The following is a 21,501-nucleotide window of genomic DNA, read 5'->3' on the forward strand; positions in this document are numbered from 1 at the left end:
TAGACCAATGACCACTCTGGTTTAACATACCTCAGTAAAGGCATACCTAAAATCCTGCTCAGGTTTATCTTATTAATTAGGTCATGGGTAAATGCATCTACCATTTAGGCTAGTACATTATCGTCTCATTGTTCCATCTTTAAAACCTTAAATCAACATTTTATTTAGCACCCAAATTCCTATGCAACCCTGTGGGATTTCTATCACCCTACATGCATTTCACAAATATTGCATCTCAAAGCATTACATGCATTCTCATAAATGATGAATCATGTCAACATACTATTCAATATTTTATTCATGCAGAATCACATAATTTCAATAGAAATGAGCATGCATCATTATCACAAATATAAATCATTCAGTGAACCACAATTCTAAATCATTGTCAAGTTATTTAGGTCTCATGGCTAAAGTAGCTCAAAATTGCATAACTGAAACATATTTAGCCAGATCACAATGCAATCAAACATAAGCATATTTATATTTTACATGCTTTGCAAATAAGATCATGATCATGCTCAATTTATCATGAAAATAAATATAGAACAGGGCATCCTTACACTAAAACCATAATTCACCAATCGAGATCTAACTCATCTCTATCTCTATCATAAATATTTATATTAGATCTAATATAAATCAAAACTTAATTTATGAAACTTTTTTGAAGAAAAACATCAAAACATAATTAGAGCCAAGAAACCTGACTTTCCTGATAAGAGCTCCCATAAACCCTTACCGTGCAAATCGACATGACTCTGATTAATGTATTAATTTTTCAGTATTTCAAATCATATCAGACCTAATTAAAATATCTATGATATCAGATTAAATCAATGAATTTATTACAACTAACCCATATAAAAAAATACACAAGTCAATTTTCCCAGTCGAGGCTCCCATAAGCCCAAATCGGAAGGCTTATATGTTTTTTTATTATGTTCAGTTGTAGTCATGCTTACTCAAAGTAAATACACAAAATTTAATTCAGTTCATGTTGTACATAACTTAGAAAAAATCACATTTCAACAACATGCATTTATAAGAATCGAATTCCAAGAAAGTGCCTAAAACCCTAAATTGATTTTTGAGAAATTTGGGTTTGATTCTATTAAATACAAATCATTCAATTTTTATTAAGTCAAGCATGATTTTAGTTATTTAACAAGCTAAACATGATGAACACAATTATATAAATAGAAATACTCTTCTTTGGAATCAACCAAAATAATTAATTTGCATAACAGTCAAGCTTTGGCAATATCTTTCAACTATAACTTGCACAAATTTGAATTCAGTTCTTTCTCAGTGTTTAACCCTTTGTTTATGATTCAATAAGGTATCTTAACACTGATAATATGCAGAATATAATAGAAAAATAGTAAAACAATAAGATTTAAATATGGTATTGTCTAATCCCAAATACAAGTCGCCAGGGAAATCAGATCTCTAATAACCCGTTTTTACAAAATCTTTCAAAAATTATATATCGCATATAAAATCACCATATTTTTACTATCGCTGCTTGTACCTGTCAAGAAGACAACCTAAAAACCCAATTTTAAAAATCATGAGTACAAAAATAATTAAAAATCATGTTCTGATAGAGTTTTAATCCAGAAACTATAAACTACAGGATTTTTATCACATTAAATATTTTTTGGAATTTATAGAAATTTTTTTTGACATAACTCTTTTTACATAGTATTTTATTATGTGTTAGACTTTATCCAAAATTTTTATAAAATATTTGGAGTGATTTTCTTTGAGCTTTCATACATTTCAAAAGAAATAGGTCGAAACAACCCTATAACCAGAGCCTAAAACTGGAGCTCTATTAGGACGAACATTTCTTTCTCAATATGAATCCAAATCGGGTAAAAACAAGAAACTAAAATCAAGCCCAAGATGTGTAGATTAACCCAAATATTTTTATTTTGATTTTTTGGACTGATATTTGAGGAGATACTAAATTATTTCTAAAATTGGTCAGAAATAATATTTCAGTCATCTCAAACTTAGGTTTCTCAGAAAATGTTTTTGCTAAAAATCTTCTTGAAACCATGAAACCTTTGAAATCCCAGTATTTTAAATTTAACTAGATTTGATAAGGGTTAACTTATGAATATTATAAAAAATAAATATGTTATGACTGAATCTAACCTAAATCAACAAAGAAATCTTATTTAGACATGCTTTTCAAATTTGTTTTGATGAAAAACCCATGTTTCACACTTTGCAAATCTAAATAACAATTTTTTCATAAAGAAAAGTGTGTATAATTGATATAAACATGTAAATAAACCTTTGAAATGATATATTATACATATATACATGCTTGGTATATCTATAAAGTCTCTGCTACGTAAATCTTACATGAAAAATTGATAGATCTGCTAAACCACAAGAAAATTGGGTAGTCCAATCTTTATACCACTACCACCACTAAAGGTTTGGTAGGTTTAATGGCTGCTCACCAAAACTCTAGACCTCCTAAACATTTTTAGGAGAAGAGGAAGAAGAATAACAAAAAAAAAGAAGAGAGAGAGAGATATTTTTTCTCAAAAAAATAAGATGGGCGTGTGGGAGGGGGTATAAATAACTCTCACTGCCCAAACTCCTAAGTGGGTTAGATCTCTCTCATCCAAAATCGTGTGGAGGGGGAGAGGAGTCCTCACCTAGTTGAAAGACTATCTCCTAGACTCTTTTCTCATTTGTTATTTGATTTTCTTAAAATTTTATTTGATTAGGATTCCTAAGTTTAACTATTTTACAACTAATCGCTAACAAATCCAATTAATTTTACTTATTCAAGAGGTGTGGAACGTCCCACCCTCTTTAAATCTTAATTAATAATTCAATTAATTTTTTTAATTAAAATCTTAATTATCTTATTTATTTATCTAAATTAAAACTAGAGAAGATTTTAGCCCATATGAACTCTTGGATCCAAATGGGGTCCGCATAAGATGTCTCCTATGAGGGTCCAATCCATTACCATTGGATCTAATTAATATTTTAAATTGGATCAAATCCAAATATCACTTCATATCCATATTGGATCCAAATACCGAATTTAGATCAAAAACCAAAGTTCAAAGTCTAAAACCACTTATTTTTAAATTTTACAATTACTCTTGCAATATTTTTCATAACTTGAGATGAAAATTCATAATTAATCGAAATCAAGAAAATCAAGAATTCACAATATGACTTAGATGCACCAATAATTCATCATGTATTCACTTTAATTACCAAAGAAAAATATCGGGTTTTACACATTTTCTGTTTTTAAAACCATCCATTTTTCTCATAAAATGGTTACTTTTCCTTGAAAGTGACAAACATCAGTCGTATAGTTGAAGATTTGAGCATGTGCTTGTGTGCATATGCATGCATGTAGCGGCGGTGTGCCACATTCCTCAAATGTGAGAAAATGCTTTTAGTGAGCATGTGAATCAGAGATGTAAACGTTTTGCATTCGGGTCGGATCTAGGCATTACCAAGTCTGACTTAATCGGGTTCGGAGTCAGATTCAGATTTGGTTGGGAAAAGATAAAACCAAACATGGATCCGACTAGCTTAAAACCTGGTATTTGTACTTAATTGGGTCAGGTTTTTAGTCGGATTTGGGTTGGGGTTCGAATGCAAAAATTCATACCAAACCCGGAACTGATTAATAATCAGATCCAGATTTGGCTACCAAACCTGCTTATTGGATTCAGATTCAGGTCGGATATTGGGTTGCATCAGGGCCGTTTACATCCCTACAGCCTGTGATGCTGACAGGCCTTGAATATTAATGGTAGGCAGTTTTTATGAGAGGTTATAACTACCCATGCAGTCTTGGAAAAGGATGTTTCCCTCACGATAAGAGCTTAAACTTCAACTTAAGGTCACCGATTCTAGTGTCAGATGATTTATTCAAGGTCAATCAGAGCGTTGTTCCGGTGGCAAAACCAATCTTAATTGTGCCTGTTGGGGCTTTGACTGGCGTTATTTGAGTTCAGATTTGCATGATTGAATGGGAGCCAAATCTATAGGGCGCATTTAGAAGTGGAAAAATGTGAACGAAAAAGGTATAGTTTTTCATATTACTCCAAATAAGCTTAAAATTTTCATGTAATTTTTTTTCTAAAAATCCAAGTTTTTCATATGAAAAATTTCTCCATTTTTGGAGATGGAGAATTTTTTCATATAACAAGTCTCTCTCTCTCTTTATATTGCACAAAAGAAAATTGTTCAAATCAAAACTTCTCGTATGCAAAAAAAATCTTTTATATGAGATTTTTTTAGTTTCAAACATAGCCTTAAAGGTGAGGGGCAAGGGGGTAAGTCCGCCGAGATTTACACTGCCAGGATAATTACCATAAGTACGGCAGGCAAAGCCAGCGCGGCTAGGTCTTTGATCTTGGGGGCAGTTTCTGTGTAAATATTAAAATAAACATGACCTTAAAGAAAATGACATCATACTATACACCATAGTACCATACCCCAAGATTAGCTAGCGGTTATCATTCTTGAGAAATCGGATGGTGTGCCCCAAGTTTTGATGTGCCCCCCAGCCCAAAATTGCCCAATTGAATGAGTTAAAGCAACCCTACAGATATGATCTACGTGGTTTGTTTAAGAAAAAACATGTTTTGGGTCATATTATTGTTGCATAAGGACTTTTGAAGGCACAAAAAATCAATGGCTCACAATGCACCAGAATTTCGCCACCTTAAAAATCATGATTTTATTTATAAAAAACACAATCTAAGATATGATTCCTACCAAACAAACAATACTTAAGATATCCATACTTAGATTGCATGAAAGAGGTGTGCTTGACCTTGGGGGACACCAAAACTTGAGACACACCATGCTCTCTCTTTCTTTTCTAGCCTAGCAGCAGCTTACCATGATTGAACCGTATTTTCGAGTTGTTTTTCGCAAATCTGACCCTGCAGTTGTGTTCGACATAGTTGGTTTGCTAGGAAACGACACTTGGATCATTGGGCCATTCTTTTCCCAGCAAGTGTCCACTCTGTCATAAAGCAAGGGAAACTCAAGCCCTACCTCTTTTTTACATGCCCATCGGTTCCTCCGATTCTGTGCACTATAGTCAAGATGTTTGGAAGGAGACAGCTTCCATGTCAATCGGTGGGAAGTGAATTGACTAAATGGGGATCCCAGTCCATCAATAACAAGCAGACTAACCGTGTCTGGGTTCTAGTCTTTGAAATTGTAGTGTGGAGGGTGTGGTACGAAGAAATTTATTCATTTTTGGATCCCTCGAAGGCTCGATCAAAGCTATCGAGAACGATTGCATCCAAACAATCAGACTCCACCTACTGAGAGTCCTGAAACATTGCACTCACCTATTGCTGAGGTCTGGATGGACCAGACCGCCGGATGGATGGGTGAAAGTCCAGATTTGTAGTCTTTTGGTCAGTCAATGGCGTTTTGGGTTCTCCATTCGGGATCTCACCATGACACTTTTAAGCAAGCTGGCTGGGTTCTGGGAAGCACTTCAATTTCTAGTCGTGGTTGGTAGTCTTTTGAAAAGATTTTGCAGTTTATTCCAAGTTATGCAGGAATTTTGATTGAACTCTCGAGGAAGGATACCATTTATTATTCTGAATCAACAACTGGAAGGTCGAGGGAAAACCGAGTTGGTTCCATCTGTTTTTGATATCTAAGCTTCTTAGCTTTAACAAGAGCTAAGTTCGTTTTAAAATCCGATTTAGCAATGATTTGGCTAACTTTTTTGCTCATATAGCTTCTTCTGCCGATCAGATTTGGTGTGATTAATCACCAGATTGGCACCCTTTTGTAAATGATATGTAAACTTGTAAATTTTGAATATAATTAATACTCTGGTAGGGGTCTGCCTAACCCCAGCTTGTTTATCGAAACAAAAAACATTCAAATTTGTACCAGAAATTCTTGTTTTCTTTATGAAAAAGAATTAAATACGTGATATTCTTTTAATGGTTTTTCATTCTCTCTTTTTCCCTTCTAATACAAAATTGTTATTCCTATGGCAAATCATCCATGGAGAGAAGCAACCTTTGGGCATCTTTCACTGCAAGTGAACCCTTCGTCTCCAATATATGCTTGATTAGCAGTCTTGTTACTTCATCATCTTCCTCTTCTTCTATGTTAGACTGATCCTTGCAGCCGTTTGATTCTGGGGCTTGCAAGTCACAATGCCTTGTTTGTGAGCCTTCTCTCTCTGATTCTGCCATCCTTATGAATTCGTCAAAGGCATCGTTATAGGCATCAAGCGCATCACCGGATAGATTCAGATACAAAGGAGCAGAATCATTGTTGTTGTTTCCCTCTTCTTCATCTGTGATTGATCGGATGCTCAAAGCATGGAAATCCAGCTGTGTTCGTGGCTGGCAAGCCCATGGGGGGCTCTCGATAGGGGTCGTGGAGATATCACTGCTTGAGAATCCTGCCTGTAACCTGAAAGATTTCCTCTCCTGGTTTTCTACTGCATCCAATCGTTTCTGGCTCTGCTGGAGTGCCATGTCGAGTTCTGCAATCCGTTCTTCGAGTCTTGATTGAATGACTTGGTGCAGCCGCAGGCTGAGCTCTCTAGGAGAAACAGCGTAGTCTGCTCTATGTACAGGTGTTGAAGAATCTGAGGCATCCAGGTTCGTCTCTTCCGTATCACGCTCTGCTGCTACTATGTCTGCCCGTAGCTCTCCCTGGACAATGTCTATCAGGCAATCTGGATCAAGCTGTGATGCAGAGGCAATATATTAGTCAGAGAGAGAAAGAGAGATTGTGTATTTCAGAGTTTTATCAAAAATTTGCTTGATGCTAGTTAGCCATATGCAGAGATACTGGCAAAGCAACCCTCTGCAGAAAGTGCAGTTTGGCAGTCTAAAAACACTGGCAAGAGAAACTGCCCTGGTAGTTCACTCGGGCAGCCTTTGTGAAGTCAATCAATTTGAAGGTTGAATTTTCAACTCAGAAAACCAGCTTCTTGATTTTGAACGGGTTTTTATAAAATTAATAGAAAATAAAGAAAAATAATAAAAATATCCAAAAATAGATTTGCTGACAAAGTAAAACAGCCGCAGACTAAAACTGAATTAAACAACAAAAAGATCGTAAAAACAAGCATTGTTTTCAAAATAATGAATTCATCAGATGTTTCCGATAGTTTGATCGTGATGAGATCATTGTGAACTTGTACAGTGCATTTCCTTGTGAAAAAGGACGGACCAAAATAGATGAAACATGGCACTAGCCAAACAAACCAAGATACAGAAAAAGATCTTAGTCAGAAGGGCCTATGATATACTGCTGGAAGTCATGAAACCTAGTTGATATCAGACGGTTGGATCAACAAGATAATATAGTTCATTAACAAAATTTCAACTACATTATCAAATTACTATTAAACAAAAGTTCAAGACAGTATACACTAGATAAAATTGCAATTCTTTTATCAAAACTGAAATCCAAGCAAACTCAATTGATTACTTCCCGAGTTGAATAATTTATTAATTCAACATGACCAAAAAAGAAAAATCTTAGACTCAGAAGAGAATTATCAATACAGGATTCTAAAAGACTAACTCAACCAAAAGACATCCATTTATATCTCAATGATTTCATATTTCTCTAATGTATTTTCCACATTATCGTGATATCAAACAACAATTTTTATCATGGTCAAGCCCTAGACACGATTTAGAAACACTACAATGACAAACCTGTTATCAGAAATTGAAGCTCATACAGAAAATAACCCTTGTTCAACTTCATTCTCTATGCCACACTTCAAGCAAACTCTCAAGATAAACATGGGTATCATGAAAAACCAAAATACTAGAAATTGGCACTTGATTATGCAACCAAACATAGAAATTCATAGACAAGTAGATAGGAAGTAGAGAAAAGCAAGAATAAATGAGGGTTGGGGGCATGGATGGTTTTGTTTGGTATTTTGGAGAGAAGAGAGGGTGGGATGTTGGGTTTTGGAGAGATGAGAGGCGGAAGGGGGTTAAGGAACCAAATCTGATACAAACAGCTTTTAGCTAAAAATCATTCACAGTAGCTCGCTTGACTGCCGCAGGCTATGAGCTTGCAGTGATTCTAGGTCCTTTGAGCTTAGGGTTCCATTAGGAAAAAAGGAAAAATTAAAAGGTTAAAGAAAAAAAATACTGTTGAATTGATTGAGGTCCGAATTGGCCCAAATTGGATCAACTCAAGACTCAAGTGACTCCTCCCAATAATGGTTGATTTTGTGGGGGTCGCATTGGAGGGCTGTGGTGTGCTTTTGTGCTGATTCAATCTGAATCAGCCAATTCCGGTCAATTCGGATTTGATTTTTTTAAGACTGGTCTTAACTGATAAGTAGCAGAGATGGCTGTATTTGGATTCAGAGTTGTGATGAAAAGGATTGATCTAAGCCTAGTTTTCCCCAACTCCTACCAGTTTTCACGGAACCTAGAATGACCCTGTGTTCAGTCCCTGATATGAATCAGGGTTGAATTGCCTATTGAATGTTATCCAACTGGCTGGTGTTACTTTGAGAAGAAATTTCACTTCAGCTGCCTGTATGCTACTCTTAATTTGTGAAGGTTAATTATGTGCCCATAATCATGATGAGATCATAAATCCATGTCCAGAGTTGATTGTGAAGATAGTTCACAATATTTTCACAAGAAATCTGAATCTATAACAGCACTGAATTTTTCATGAAAATACATGATGATCATTATTATTTAAATTTCTAATTGTTACAAAAAATGCTTAAGATTTGGTATACACTGCCGGTGTATAACTGTTTAGTTATACACTGCCGGTCCGAAGCCCGGATAAAGGAGGAGGGTTGTGGTACGCCAGTGACAGCCAACATAAAAACTTAGTCACACCCTATGAATATGAACCAATATGAGAATTTCGTTGGGGTGTTCCCTACTGAGCGACGCGTTGTACTCTATAGGCCCGGAGGCAGTGATAAATGGGCAAGGGTTGCTAGGTCGTCGCTCAGAAGCGACGCGTCACACCGGCGCCCGGGTGTGGTGTCAAATAGGCAAGGGTTCTCTCACTTTGTTAGACGGGTGGGGTAAAGAAGATAGTTCAAGACCATAAAATTAGGTTAGCCACTTGGAACATAGGGTCTTTAACTGGTAAGCTGGTAAAGTTAGTAGATGTTATGTGTAGGAGAAAGATGAATATTTTATGTCTACAAGAGTCCAAATGGGTAGGTGAGAAAGCAAAAGTGATAGAACCTTGGGGATATAAGATTTGGCATACAGGAATAAATAGGAATAGGAATGGAGTAGGGATTTTTATTAGTCGTGAGTTTATAGATAATGTAGTTGAGGTCCGGAGGAAGGGTGATAGGATTTTACTTATTAAATCAGTATTAGGTACGGATATTATTAAATATTATTAGTGTTTATGCACCTCAAGTAGGTTTAGATGATTCCATTAAGCGTCAATTTTGGAAAGATTTAGATGGAGCAGTACAAGGGATATCTTATGGAGAAAAACTTTTCATTGGCGGTAACCTTAATGGACATGTAGGCATTAGTAGAGATGAATTTGATCCATGGAGGCTATGGTATAGGAGAAAGAAACGAAAGTGAAGAAAGGATTTTAGATTTTGGTTTGTCCTATGATATGATCTTAGCAAACACTTGGTTTAAGAAGAGAGAGTCTCACCTAGTAACATTTAAAAGTGGGGTTAATACGAGTCAGATAAATTTTTTCTTACTTAGAAAGAGAGATAGGGGTTGTTGCATCGATTGTAAGGTTATACCGGGAGAAAGTGTAGCTACACAACATAGAGTCTTAATTTTAGATCTTAGAATTAGAAAATGTCGCAAAAGGGATAGACATAGGATAAATCCTAGAATTAAGTGGTGGGCACCGAAAGGAGCTAAACAAGGAATGTTTGTAGAGCAGGTAGTTAAGGAAGTTGATTGGTGTCTCGAGAAGAATTCAGAATCAATGTGGAATAAGATAGCGGGTGGCGTGAGAAAGGTGGCTAAGGAGGTATTGGGTGAGTCTAAAAGCGGTGCACCGCGAGGTAAGGATACATCATGGTGGAACGAGGATGTCAAATTAGCTATTAAAGTTAAAAGAGAGTGTTATAGAAATCTAAGTAAAAGTCGTGATAATGAGAATTTGGAGAAGTATATGATAACAAAGAAACAAGCTAAAAAAGTAGTTTGAAACGCGAGGGATAAGGTATATAAAGAGGTTTATGACAAGTTGGATACCAAAGAGGGAGAGAAGGATATTTATAGGCTTGCAAAGATGAGAGATAGGAAATCGAGGGATCTGGGTATGGTTAGATGTATCAAAGATGAAACGCAAAGGGTTTTAGTCAAATATGAGGAAATTAAGGAGAGATGGAAAGATTATTTTAATAAGCTATTTAATGGAAGTCATGCTCAGGATCTTGGAGACTTCTCCATTCCTTTTCATGAGATAAATCGTGACTTCATGCGCAAAATTCAAAAGAAAGAAACTACAGAGGCTTTGAAGAAAATGAAATTAAGAAGGGCAGTTGGCCCAGATGGTATACCTATCGAGGCTTGGAAATGCTTGGGTGAGAAAGGTTTAGAATGGTTGACAAATCTTTTGAACAAAATTTGGCAGACAACTAAGATGCCTAATGAGTAGAGGAAGAGTACTTTTGTGCCTCTATATAAGAATAAGGGTGATATACAAGATTGCACAAACTATCGTGGTATAAAACTCATGAGTCATACTATGAAACTTTGAAAGAGGGTGATTGAGTATAGGTTGAGGAAGGTTGTCATGATATCGAAGAATCGATTTGGTTTTATGCCTGGAAGATCAACTATGAAAGCTATACATCTTCTTAGACAACTTATTGAGAGATATATAAAGAGGAACAAAGATTTGCATATGGTTTTTATTGATTTGGAGAAGGCATACGATAGAGTACCTAGAGACGTTCTCTGGTGGACAATGATGAAGAAAGGTGTTTCTCTCAATTACATTAGTATAATTAAAGATATGTATGAAGGAGTAGTAACCAATGTCCGCACTTATGGAGGGGTGACAACCAATTTTCCTATAACGGTTGGGTTACATCAAGGATCGGCATTAAGCCCTTTCCTATTTGCTATAGTGATGGATGAGCTTACGAGATCAATTCAAGAAAATGTGTCGTGGTGTATGTTGTTTGCTGATGATAATGTTTTGATTGATGAGTCTAGAGTTGGGGTTAATGCTAAGTTAGAATTATGGAAACAGACATTGGAAGCAAGAGGTTTTAAGTTGAGTAAGAGTAAGACAGAATATATGGAATGTCGGTTTAGTAAGCAACGAAGTAGTGATGGGAATGTAGTGAAGCTTGGTGAGCAAGAAATACCGGTGGATGACTGTTTCAAATATTTGGGATCTATCATTCAAAAGTATGGAGAAATTGATGGAGATGTAAATCATAGGATAAAGGTTGGGTGGATGAAATGGAAAAGTCCAACTGGAGTGTTGTGCGATCGTAGAATGCCTTTGCGGTTGAAGGGAAAGTTTTATAGAACGACAATTAGGCCCGCTTTACTATATGGTACGAAATGTTGGGCTGCCAAGAGACACCATATTCAAAAAATGAGTGTAGCTAAGATGCGTATGCTTAGATGGATGTGTGGAAATACAATAAAAGATAAGATTCGAAACGAGGAGATACGTAAGAAGGTAGGCGTTGCATCCATTAAAATAAGATGAGAGAGAATCGTTTACGGTGGTTTGGACATGTTTGGTGAAGGCCTAATGATGCTCCAGTTAGAAGGATGGAGAAATGGGAAAATATATTAGTTAAAAGAGGTCAGGGTAGGCCTAAGAAGACTTGGATGGAGATGATAGGAAAGAATATGAATGCTTTGAACCTCTATTCCGACTCTGATTGAGGAGGTGATGTGAATGATCAACGCTGAACCACTGAATTTTGTGTTTTTGTAGGTGATTCCTTAATCTCCTAGAAATGTAAAAAGGAGCAGGTGTCCCTATCCTCTACAAAAGCTTAATATCATGTCATGACTATTACGACTTCTAAACTAGTGTGGTTAAAATAATTGCTAAAAGACTTGAGAGTTCAGATAGCAAAACCCTCAAGATTATGTTGTGACATCAATTGCATCATCTATATTCCAGGCAATCATGCATTTCATAAGCGTACTAAATACATAGAAATGGATTGTCACTATGTCCGAGAAGAATTTTTTAAGAAGACCATCACTTTTCCATATGTACCATCTAAGTATCAACTGTCGAACTTCTTCATTAAGGCGCTTTTGTAAAACCCAAGAATTTTTAATGAATTTTCAGTGAAATAAAAATGCAAAATATTATGAAATAATATGACAGTCAATTTCAATGCAATTCCACTGAATCTGGGGTGGTTCACACGAATCCAATAAAGAAAGCTCGAATTTGGACTCTGATTCGGACTCCAGGGAGATTCAAAGATCTGACCTGATTCGTAGGGTTATTTCGAAGAATTCGAATACTCTAGGAATATAGCGTGAGATACAAAGCATATTACATGTAAGTTAGTGCGGAGACAAGAAGAATCGAGAAAGCGCATGGAAACACGAAAATCCGCCGAATAGGGAAACGTCCAGAGTAAGCATATAGGAATTTATTTTGCAAAATCAAACAAGTGGTGAAGGAGTGTTGTGGTAGGATGCACTGTTGTGTGGAGCCGCAACTCCGGTTCAAAACCCATTGTGCGCACGCGCGTGGGAGAAAGAAAAAAATGTTTTCCCTTTTTACATGGAAACAAGAGTTAAACCAAATAAGTTAAATACAATTAATTTTGCACTCTTTGCAACGGAATTGAAGATAGCACAAGTGGTGGGGTTTGTTGACCCTCTGGTGGACGACCATGGTTCGAAACCCCCTATGCGCGGAGTCCTTTTTGCACAAACTACCTACAATTTTTACCTTGTTGAAAAAGGTAAAATGTGGGCTCAAGGCAAACCCTACATTTTAGCCTCTCTCCACCAAAAACGTGAGAGGAGTTGCTACTCCTCTCACTTTACCAAAAAAAATAAGGAGAATCCCATGCATCATGGGAGGAGGGATACCACAAAAGAGAAAACGAAGGAAGTTAGGAAAAATTTTATCATAGGGGGGTGAGGGGTATTAATGGAAGTGAACTGAAAATCACAAAATCGTGGAAGTTGGGGGACGTTTCATAGAGTTTTAAAAAGTTTTGAAAATGCTACTTTTATGGAGATAAAATAGGAAGGCTTAGAAATAGTGATACACGGTTTTGACTCCTCTCTCTCTCTCTCTCTCTCTATATATATATATATATATATATTGTGGGACGTGAGACCATCTTCTTCCTCGTTGTGACGTGGTGCTCCAACTGAAAGAAGAAGCTTTATCGTCGCTGGCTCGAATCTTCGAACATGTAAGGGGTGTTATACCTTTATGGGTGTGCTCGATGTCGTGGGATATGAGTATATTGCATCTCGTCGACGATATGTATGAGGCATATGGTTTCCGTACATGAAGATATGCTAACCATTTTGATGGAGATCATATTTAGATTAGGGGTTTTGATCACCTCACAGAGAATGCACCAGCCGATGAGGCTAGGTTGGGAGCATCCTGTGTACATGCATCAAATCACCTTGACGTGGTGAGGTGGATGACACTATGGGTGTAGACCCAAAACCATAAAACATTTTCTTTGTCTAATCTAGCTTAAAAGTCATATACATTAGACTGCTGATATCGTTAGTATATTATGTTGCATGATGTTTTCTTTTTCTTAAAGACACCAGAGATTATACATGTTTTGCTTCCAACCAAAGATCGATGAGGTCATTTGTAAATGTTAACAGCTTTAAAGAAAATGGGTCGTTGGATTCAAGGCTCGATGCCCAGCGTAATATTAAATTTATTTACATATCATTGCTTATGCTTTTCTTTTCCTTTCCAGATTGACCACTCAAGATTTATGTGTGTATCGTGAGCTTTGATGGTTAGAATGTTATCAAGAAAGTTAGTCTAGGTATTATCGAGGTTTGGATTTTTCTTTGTTGACTATGCGTTAGTTTGCCTACTAGACGGTTAAAAAAATATATATATATCATATGTATATTGATCTGCCTAACATTTTGTTGTATATTGATCTGCCTAACATTTTGTCTTTTCTCTGAAACATATATTGGTTACTAGATATGCATACGTTCCCATGTAACCATGTGCTAATTTCCCAGATAGAGTAAAAAGTCCAATTTACATCTTACGTCTTTACAAAAAAAATGAGATACATGGATCTAAGTGTGTGAGACGTGTAGGTCAGACCTTGTTGCAAAGGTAAATGGTGGTGATTATTTTACCTTCATGGACATGCAATGTTTAGAAGCTGTATGTTACATATTACAACCAACATATACAGTGGTGCTGGATGTCATCAACCGTGCATTGATCCATCTTGATGTGGGGTGAACGATGACATCATGTAAAGGAAAAGAAAAAACACTCACACCATGTACATCAGTGTGTTCTAACGTAGTCTAAAACATACACAATTGGAGCATGTTATCATGTATTCACGTTAGCATATGAAATGTCAAAGACATCATGGTATGCATGCTTAAGCTAGATGAATGTGGAAATGAAATGTATGTATTATGCTGTCATGTACTCATGTTAAAACATGTATTGTTAAGATTTTCAAAAGGGTAATTTTTGTTAGGTGCATCATTAATATACTAGGGGATGAATGAACCATAAAATGAATGTTGGAGTGTCCAAAACAAAGAGGGATTTATGTTATATGCGTGACCACGACAGGGCTGAGGTTATTTCTTTTATGTGGGTAAATATCAAGGTGGTTTGGATTCACGCATGTGTACCTTGGTCATTTTAGCAAACTGAAATTAATACGGTTGAGTATTGTTCTTTTATACATGATAGTTGAGGGTTCGAACTATTCTTTGAAACCATGCACACACTGATTGATCTCATGCGAAAATATCTCATGTTCTGATTTCTTGTGTTCATGCATTACTGTTTTTACTGCCCACTGAATATAGAGTTCAGTTTCAATTTATGGGAAGCTTCAGAAAGCCCAGGAGGTCTGAACCTTAATCGAGGTTTGAAGGTTCGAATTGGACCCCAGCCTCGTTTCTGGTACATTAGCAACCTTGGGCAGACCGGACCACTTTAGTCAATCTACCCTAGCCGGACCTAGATTGACTCGGTGCGACTCATGGTAGGTCGGACATTTCCTGCACGGCAGGGCACCTCACACCATGTGGGCACTGCTGGTCGGGGTGAACTTCACGTCTGGAAAGTGTTGTGGAAGTACAACCAAATATAAATATATATATATATATATATATATTTATGACAATGAACAGCTAGAATAGTTGCAACCAATGAAATCTCCCGTTTCGGGTGATAATGGGGCCGCACATGTGCCAGTGTGGCAGGCGGGACCGATGGGTTCAGCTCCTCACTGACCATGGGTGTCGGGTAGGACACTACCTTGGTCACGTACCTTCGTTGTGGCAGCCACTAGGCCACGGCACAAAAAGGCTCAAGGCATCCCGAGTACATGCTATAATTATCCGAGACCATAGTTGTCAAACCCCATTTAAAAAAAAAAATTGGACCCGGGCCGGGCCGGGTCGGGTCCGGACCCGACCCGGGCCCCCTTTTTTTTATTAGGGTTTTACATAACCCGAAGCTCACCCGAGCTTTCGGGCGCCGCAAACCCCCCTTCTCCCCCTTCGCGTGCGGGCAGGTTTGGGAAACCCACCAGGGGTTTCCCCTTTCGTTGCCCCCCCTGCGCCTTTAAGAGCGACGTTGGAGGGCGAGGGGAGTCACGCCTCCCTCTCGCAGCCCTCACCCCCCCCCCCTCCGTGCCGGTCTCCTCCCTCGCTGCGCCCCGCCGCCGACGCCGGCCACTACTCCCAGGTACGCCGCCCTCTTCTTCTCCCTCTTCTCTTCTCCTCCCTCTTCTCTTCTTCCCCCCCCCCCCCCCCCCCTCTGTCACCTCGCCAGGAGGCCGACAGGCGGCGCACGGCCCCTACCACGCCCTCCCACGTCCCCTGTGCCTTTCGAAGGGTCGACAGGGAGCCCTCAGGCCCTTTTGCCATTTTTTTTTTCTCCCCCTTTCTACCGGGGCTGTCGAAGGGCCGGCAGGGGTCCAGTCACCCCTGCGGCACCTGTTGCCGTCATCGTTTTGGGGTCGCCATGACTCGGTCTGGCAGGGGCTGGGGCCCCTGCCATTCGTTGACTCTTCCAGGCAGGGGCCGAGGCCCTGCCACCTCACCGCCATCGGCAGGGGCTGGGCCCCTGCCGTCTCGTGTCTGTCGGCAGGGGCTCATCCCCTGCCGATTCGATGATTCCGACAGGGGCTCAGCCCCTGCCACTTGACGTTTCTAGCAGGGGCTCAACCCCTGCCACTCTTCTATTGCCGGAAGGGGCTCAGCCCCTGCCACATAATTGTTGTTGGCAGGGGCTCAGCCCCTGCCACTTCATCGTTGCTGGCCACTTTCATTTTGCCGGCAGGGGCTCAGCCCCTGCCACTTCATTGTTACTGGCAGGGGCTCAGCCCCTGCCACTTCATCGTTGCTGGCAGGGGCTCAGCCCCTGCCACTTCATCGTTGCTGGCAGGGGCTCAGCCCCTAACACTTTCATTTTGTTGGCAGGGGCTCAACCCCTGCCACTTCATCGTTGCTGGCAGGGGCTCAGCCCCTGCCACCTAATCGTTTCTGGCAGGGGCTCAGCCCCTGCCACTTGGTTGTTTCTGGCAGAGGCTCAGCCCTGCCACTTTAGCATTTCTGGCAGGGGCTCAGCCCCTGCCACATTTATTTTGCCGGCAGGGGCTCAACCCCTGCCGCTTCTTTGCGTTTGGCAGGGGCTGCCCCCCCTGCCGCCTCGGTATTTTTTTCGACAGAGGGCTCAGCCCCTGTCACCCCGCGGCTGTCTGCAGGCAAGGGCTCGCCCCTTGTCGTTTTTCGGATTTCGGCCAGCAGGGGCACACCCCTGCTGCCTCTCTCTTTTCCTATAGGCAGGCTTGTTTTTCTATCTCTCCGCATAATAATTAACGTAGCACTGTTGCAGACCTCGCATCGGACCCCCGCTCTGGCTCCGCGGCCCGAGCCTCGTATCATCTACACGCGTAGACGCACGCAGCTGCACGACATCCCGAGGTAGGGGAAAGTCGCACGAATAGTATGTATGAACAAAATAAAATAAGACTTCTGAGATAGAATAGTTATTTTGCATACTTGCGTATCTGAAGAAGTATTGGTTGGTCAAAGTTTTACTCTTTGTGATTCTTTTGAAATTGCATAATGTAAATTCTTTGGGTAGGCTCATTCTAGAAAGAATCAAGTAGTTTACTTGGCATGCCTGTTTACGTGTAGGATTACTTAACTCATAATTGTCTATTATGCATGCTTATTCCTTTGAAACTGCATACTTAAGATAGACTTTGTGAATAGACTCAAAACCACTGCAATTGCTATTGTAACCGAACCTTAAGGCAGGTACGGTATAAATTTTATGTAAGATCATGGAGTGTATTGAAGTGTGAAATCTACACCTTATTGATTTTGATGTGGTAATATCGGCCTCCACAGGCCAATTGCTCAGAAAAGCAAAACATGTCATGTAGGAACCAAAAGAATCATAAAACTTTATGTTGCCCTCTCATCGTAGTTGTACCTGTAGGAAGGTACGATCGTACTTTTGAACAAGTACGTCCCATGTGGGTTACGATGGTGGGATGATGAGGTTGTAGCAACCTCGATGTGTGCAATTAGCACAATGCTGAGATCACATAAATGGTGACCTTTCGCCTTCACAGGCAAGATGCTCGAGTGGGTCTAATGGACCAGAGCATGTAAGATGGGGCGGCGGTTAAGAAACCCCCGTCGTATGTAAAACCCGAAAATTTTATAAAATTAGGCAAATTGGGCCTAGATCCAAATTGCAGATTCAGGACCCATAAAGGGGTTTTCCGCATATATTACCTCGTAAATTTGATATGTACGTATAAGTACAATAATTTTAATTAATTAAATAATTCAGAGAATAATCATTCAATAGGGGTGCGTAGATGGGTATGGAATCCATATACCAGATCCATATATATATATATATATATATATATATATATATATATATATATATATATTTATATATATCTAAATATATATATATGTGTATAATCATAAATAATTAATATTAATTATAAGAAAATTTTGGAACAAGGGGGTCAGACCCACAGTTGGATCCACCTGGATCCAGCTAAGGATCCGTTACTATTGACGAACCGGGTCCATTTTGATAATGGACCCAGCGTCGCGGGTACAGGCTGGGACCCGGACCCGACCCTCTTGATTTTAAAAGGGGGAAGGTAGGTTTTATTAAGGCAACCCGATAAGGGTTGCCTGATACCTTCAGCCAACGTTAGGGTTCTGGGAGAACCCTAACCCCGATCGCAGAAACAGAGGGGGGTTACGCAGGGCGTAACCGACCCCGCGCCCCTCGGCAAAGGGAGAGGGCTTGGGGCCGATAAAAGGGGGGAGTGGAGAGGGGGTCTTGCCCCTCTTCACTCAGCCTTTTCTCTCGGGCTCTCTCTCTCTCTCTCTCTGTCAGTGTGCATCGAAGAGGAGGAGGTCGCCGACGAGCAACCAGCAGCCATCAGCGACTGCAGCGAGCTCCCCGGTCACGGCAGCAGCAAGAAGCGACGCCAGTCGGTCCTGTTTCACGTCCCCAGCCTCCAATCACCGAAAGGATCGCCGGATAAGGTACGGTGCTCCTTGGAATCGGGGTGAGGAATCGAACATAGGTTCGATTCCATGTGGGGGTTTGAGTGTAGGATTTGGGGTTATGTCAACCCAAAACCTAAAACCCCAAATCTATGATTTGGGGGTTTCGGATTTTTCCTGATGAGGGGTTCGAACACGTGTGTGTGTGGAGGGGTTACCGTGAGTAACAAAACAAAAAATTTGTTTTTGGGGGTTTTATCTTTGTTATTTCGGCTGAATGGTTGCTGGAAATCCACCGTGAGGGGAGGATCTGGGGTTTAGGTGCTTGGGGAGCCCCAAACCGTGAACCTTTGGTAGTAAGGTGGTTGTGCTTTTACATATATATCTATTTCAAGTATGCCTTGTGTGGTTCGAAATTTCTTTTGGGGGTTTTCGATTATAATGTAGGATCTGTTGGGATTTCTATGTAACTTTTATTTCCAGCCTGTTGTTATGCAAAAATCTATATCTCTTTAATGATTAATTCTCGATGTTTAGCATTTTTTTTGTGAGTTTATTACTTTTCTGTATTTCAATATGCTGTATGTCATAGTGTGGAAAGGGCTAAAGATATTTATGCTTTTTTTTGGGGTTTTGTATCAGATCCTTTGTTTTTTTTTAGTATAAAACTTATCCTTCATTTTGTGCATACAGATTTGATACATTCTTGTTTAACATATCAAATTTAAAAAGAAAATATTTGAATCTGTGTAATGTTCATCATTCAAAGATGATTGTTGTGATATTCTCCTTTGTTGGAATGATGTAAATGACTGTTGGATGTGGGAGATATTTTCTGGAGGTTGATATTTTATGTAGGTAAGGGCGGGCTAAAAGATGAGATTAAATTTTAGAGTACAATGTAACCTTGAGTCATAGACTTTGAAATTGGCAGCAGGTTTGTTGAAGCGTGCAATGTTGGAAGTCTTGATGGGTTAGGGGAACCCAGAACTCTTTTTAAGTGTTAATAGAAATGAGTCCGGTCCAGGTGTTGTGTGTGTGAATAAAGCAACAACTTGTTCTATATGTTTGGCTATCTTGTGAAATCGTGAATCGTATGGTGTAATAGGTATACTGATATATATACACGAGGATAAATGTAAATGATAACATATGAAGACTGAGATCTGGATTGACATCTTCAGGATTTGGAAACCAAATTTAGTTACTAGGAAACCTCTCTAACTTGGATGCAGCAAGGATGTTGGTTGCCGACTTATGCATTTACAATATCATTAATTAGGGTTATTATAAGATGAGAATTCATTGGTAAATTTGAAGTTAAATCATGCTACAATGAGCAGTTGTATTTGATGTTTGGTCTTATTGGACAGGCACAGGAATGTTCCAGTTCTAGGTATGAGGTATTTATGTGGCTGGTCCTATTTGGGAACTAGCAATGCTGTAATATTCCTTAAGTCGAGGAAATGGATCATACACTATAGAGGTAAGGCTACAACTACAAGGTTGCGACAGTGCTAGCAGCTGGGTTGTGATCAAAACATCTATTAACAGGATGTGTCTATGGCATATTTGTGGTGAGCCCAGAACTAAAGGACAATCACATGAATTAACCGCAACATTGAAGAGTGACTATGGAGGGCTAGCATCCTTTTATCTGAAATTGATGATGAATAAGCACATTACTTATGAGATGCAAAATGGTGCATCTAAATGGCAATGTCACTGTTGTGAAGAAGAATACCAATCAAATCCATAGTGTTGCTGGGTATATTTTTGTAAATAAACTATAAGTCATTTTATGTATAGAAATTCTTTTATAAGTGTTCATTTGACTACAGTAGTCTTAATCAAGGGCTTTATACTCAGTGTCAATATTAAAGAAAAACTATTATGCTTGCATTGCATTTTTGGCTTCTTGCAGTACTGTTTCCAACCATGCATCTCTTTCACAACAAATTAAGTAGTTGTGAAATACTCTCTTGGAACTCACTTGGAAGCATACCTCTTAGCATATTAAAGTCAAAGTTTTCAGAAATATTGTTTATATTCTCTTAAGCTTCATTTGAACTTGCTGAAAAAGCTTTCCATCAGTTGAAAAGGGAAAGGAAAGAAACTCAGCTGATTTAGGAGTACTAGCTGTGAAGTTTTGTTTGAACTGTGGATGTTTCCTTTTTAACTGTTGATGATGCAGAAATTTGATTGTTGATCTTTTAATGACTTTGTCACAGGGATTCGGCTAGCAGGGTGCCGCACCCGCGTCGACTCGACGCGGGTGCGTGTGCGGGTGCGGTCAACCCTATCCTGGGTGCGTTGACCGCACCCAGGATCATTTTGGTCCATTCTTGTTTTGGATTTATTTTTTTAAAAAAAAAATTGCCCAAATGGGCTGCGATTTTTTTTTTAAAAAAAGTAATGCTGACAGCAGCTGTCTTTCAGCTGCTGACAGCAGCAGCAGCTGTCAGAACAGCTGCAGCAGTCTGCTGACAGCTGCTGTCAGCCGCAGCAGCTGTCTGTCAGCTGCTGACAGCTGTCTGTCAGCTGACAGAGCTGCTGACCCCCTTTTTTTATATATATATATATATATATATTTTTTACATTTTTGCCCCTGCCGCACCCCCGCACCCGAACCCGCACCCGCGCCCGCGCCCGCACCCGCACCCGCACCCATGTGACATAGTTTAATGACAAAGAAATGGCTAGCTGAAATGTCTATTTTGACTAGCGTTAGAACCAGTTATCATGACCATTGTGCAGTTTT

At 39.3% G+C, this 21,501-nt stretch overlaps 1 protein-coding gene across 1 annotated transcript in view; it reads right to left on the bottom strand.

Annotated features, from left to right (window-relative positions):
* Positions 1-5,921: 5,921 nt before the first annotated feature.
* Positions 5,922-21,501, bottom strand: part of LOC149818835 (uncharacterized) — a 71,410-nt gene continuing 55,830 nt past the window's right edge. The window contains exon 3 of the mRNA XM_089985601.1: positions 5,922-6,737. Within this exon, the coding sequence (XP_089841727.1) occupies positions 6,027-6,737 (711 nt within the window). The 3' untranslated portion in view covers positions 5,922-6,026. The remainder of the gene's footprint in view (positions 6,738-21,501) is intronic.

The sequence above is a fragment of the Nuphar pumila genome, chromosome 13 (assembly GCF_984573655.1).
Source record: "Nuphar pumila chromosome 13, dmNupPumi1.hap1.1, whole genome shotgun sequence".
Classification (NCBI taxonomy): Eukaryota; Viridiplantae; Streptophyta; class Magnoliopsida; order Nymphaeales; family Nymphaeaceae; genus Nuphar; species Nuphar pumila.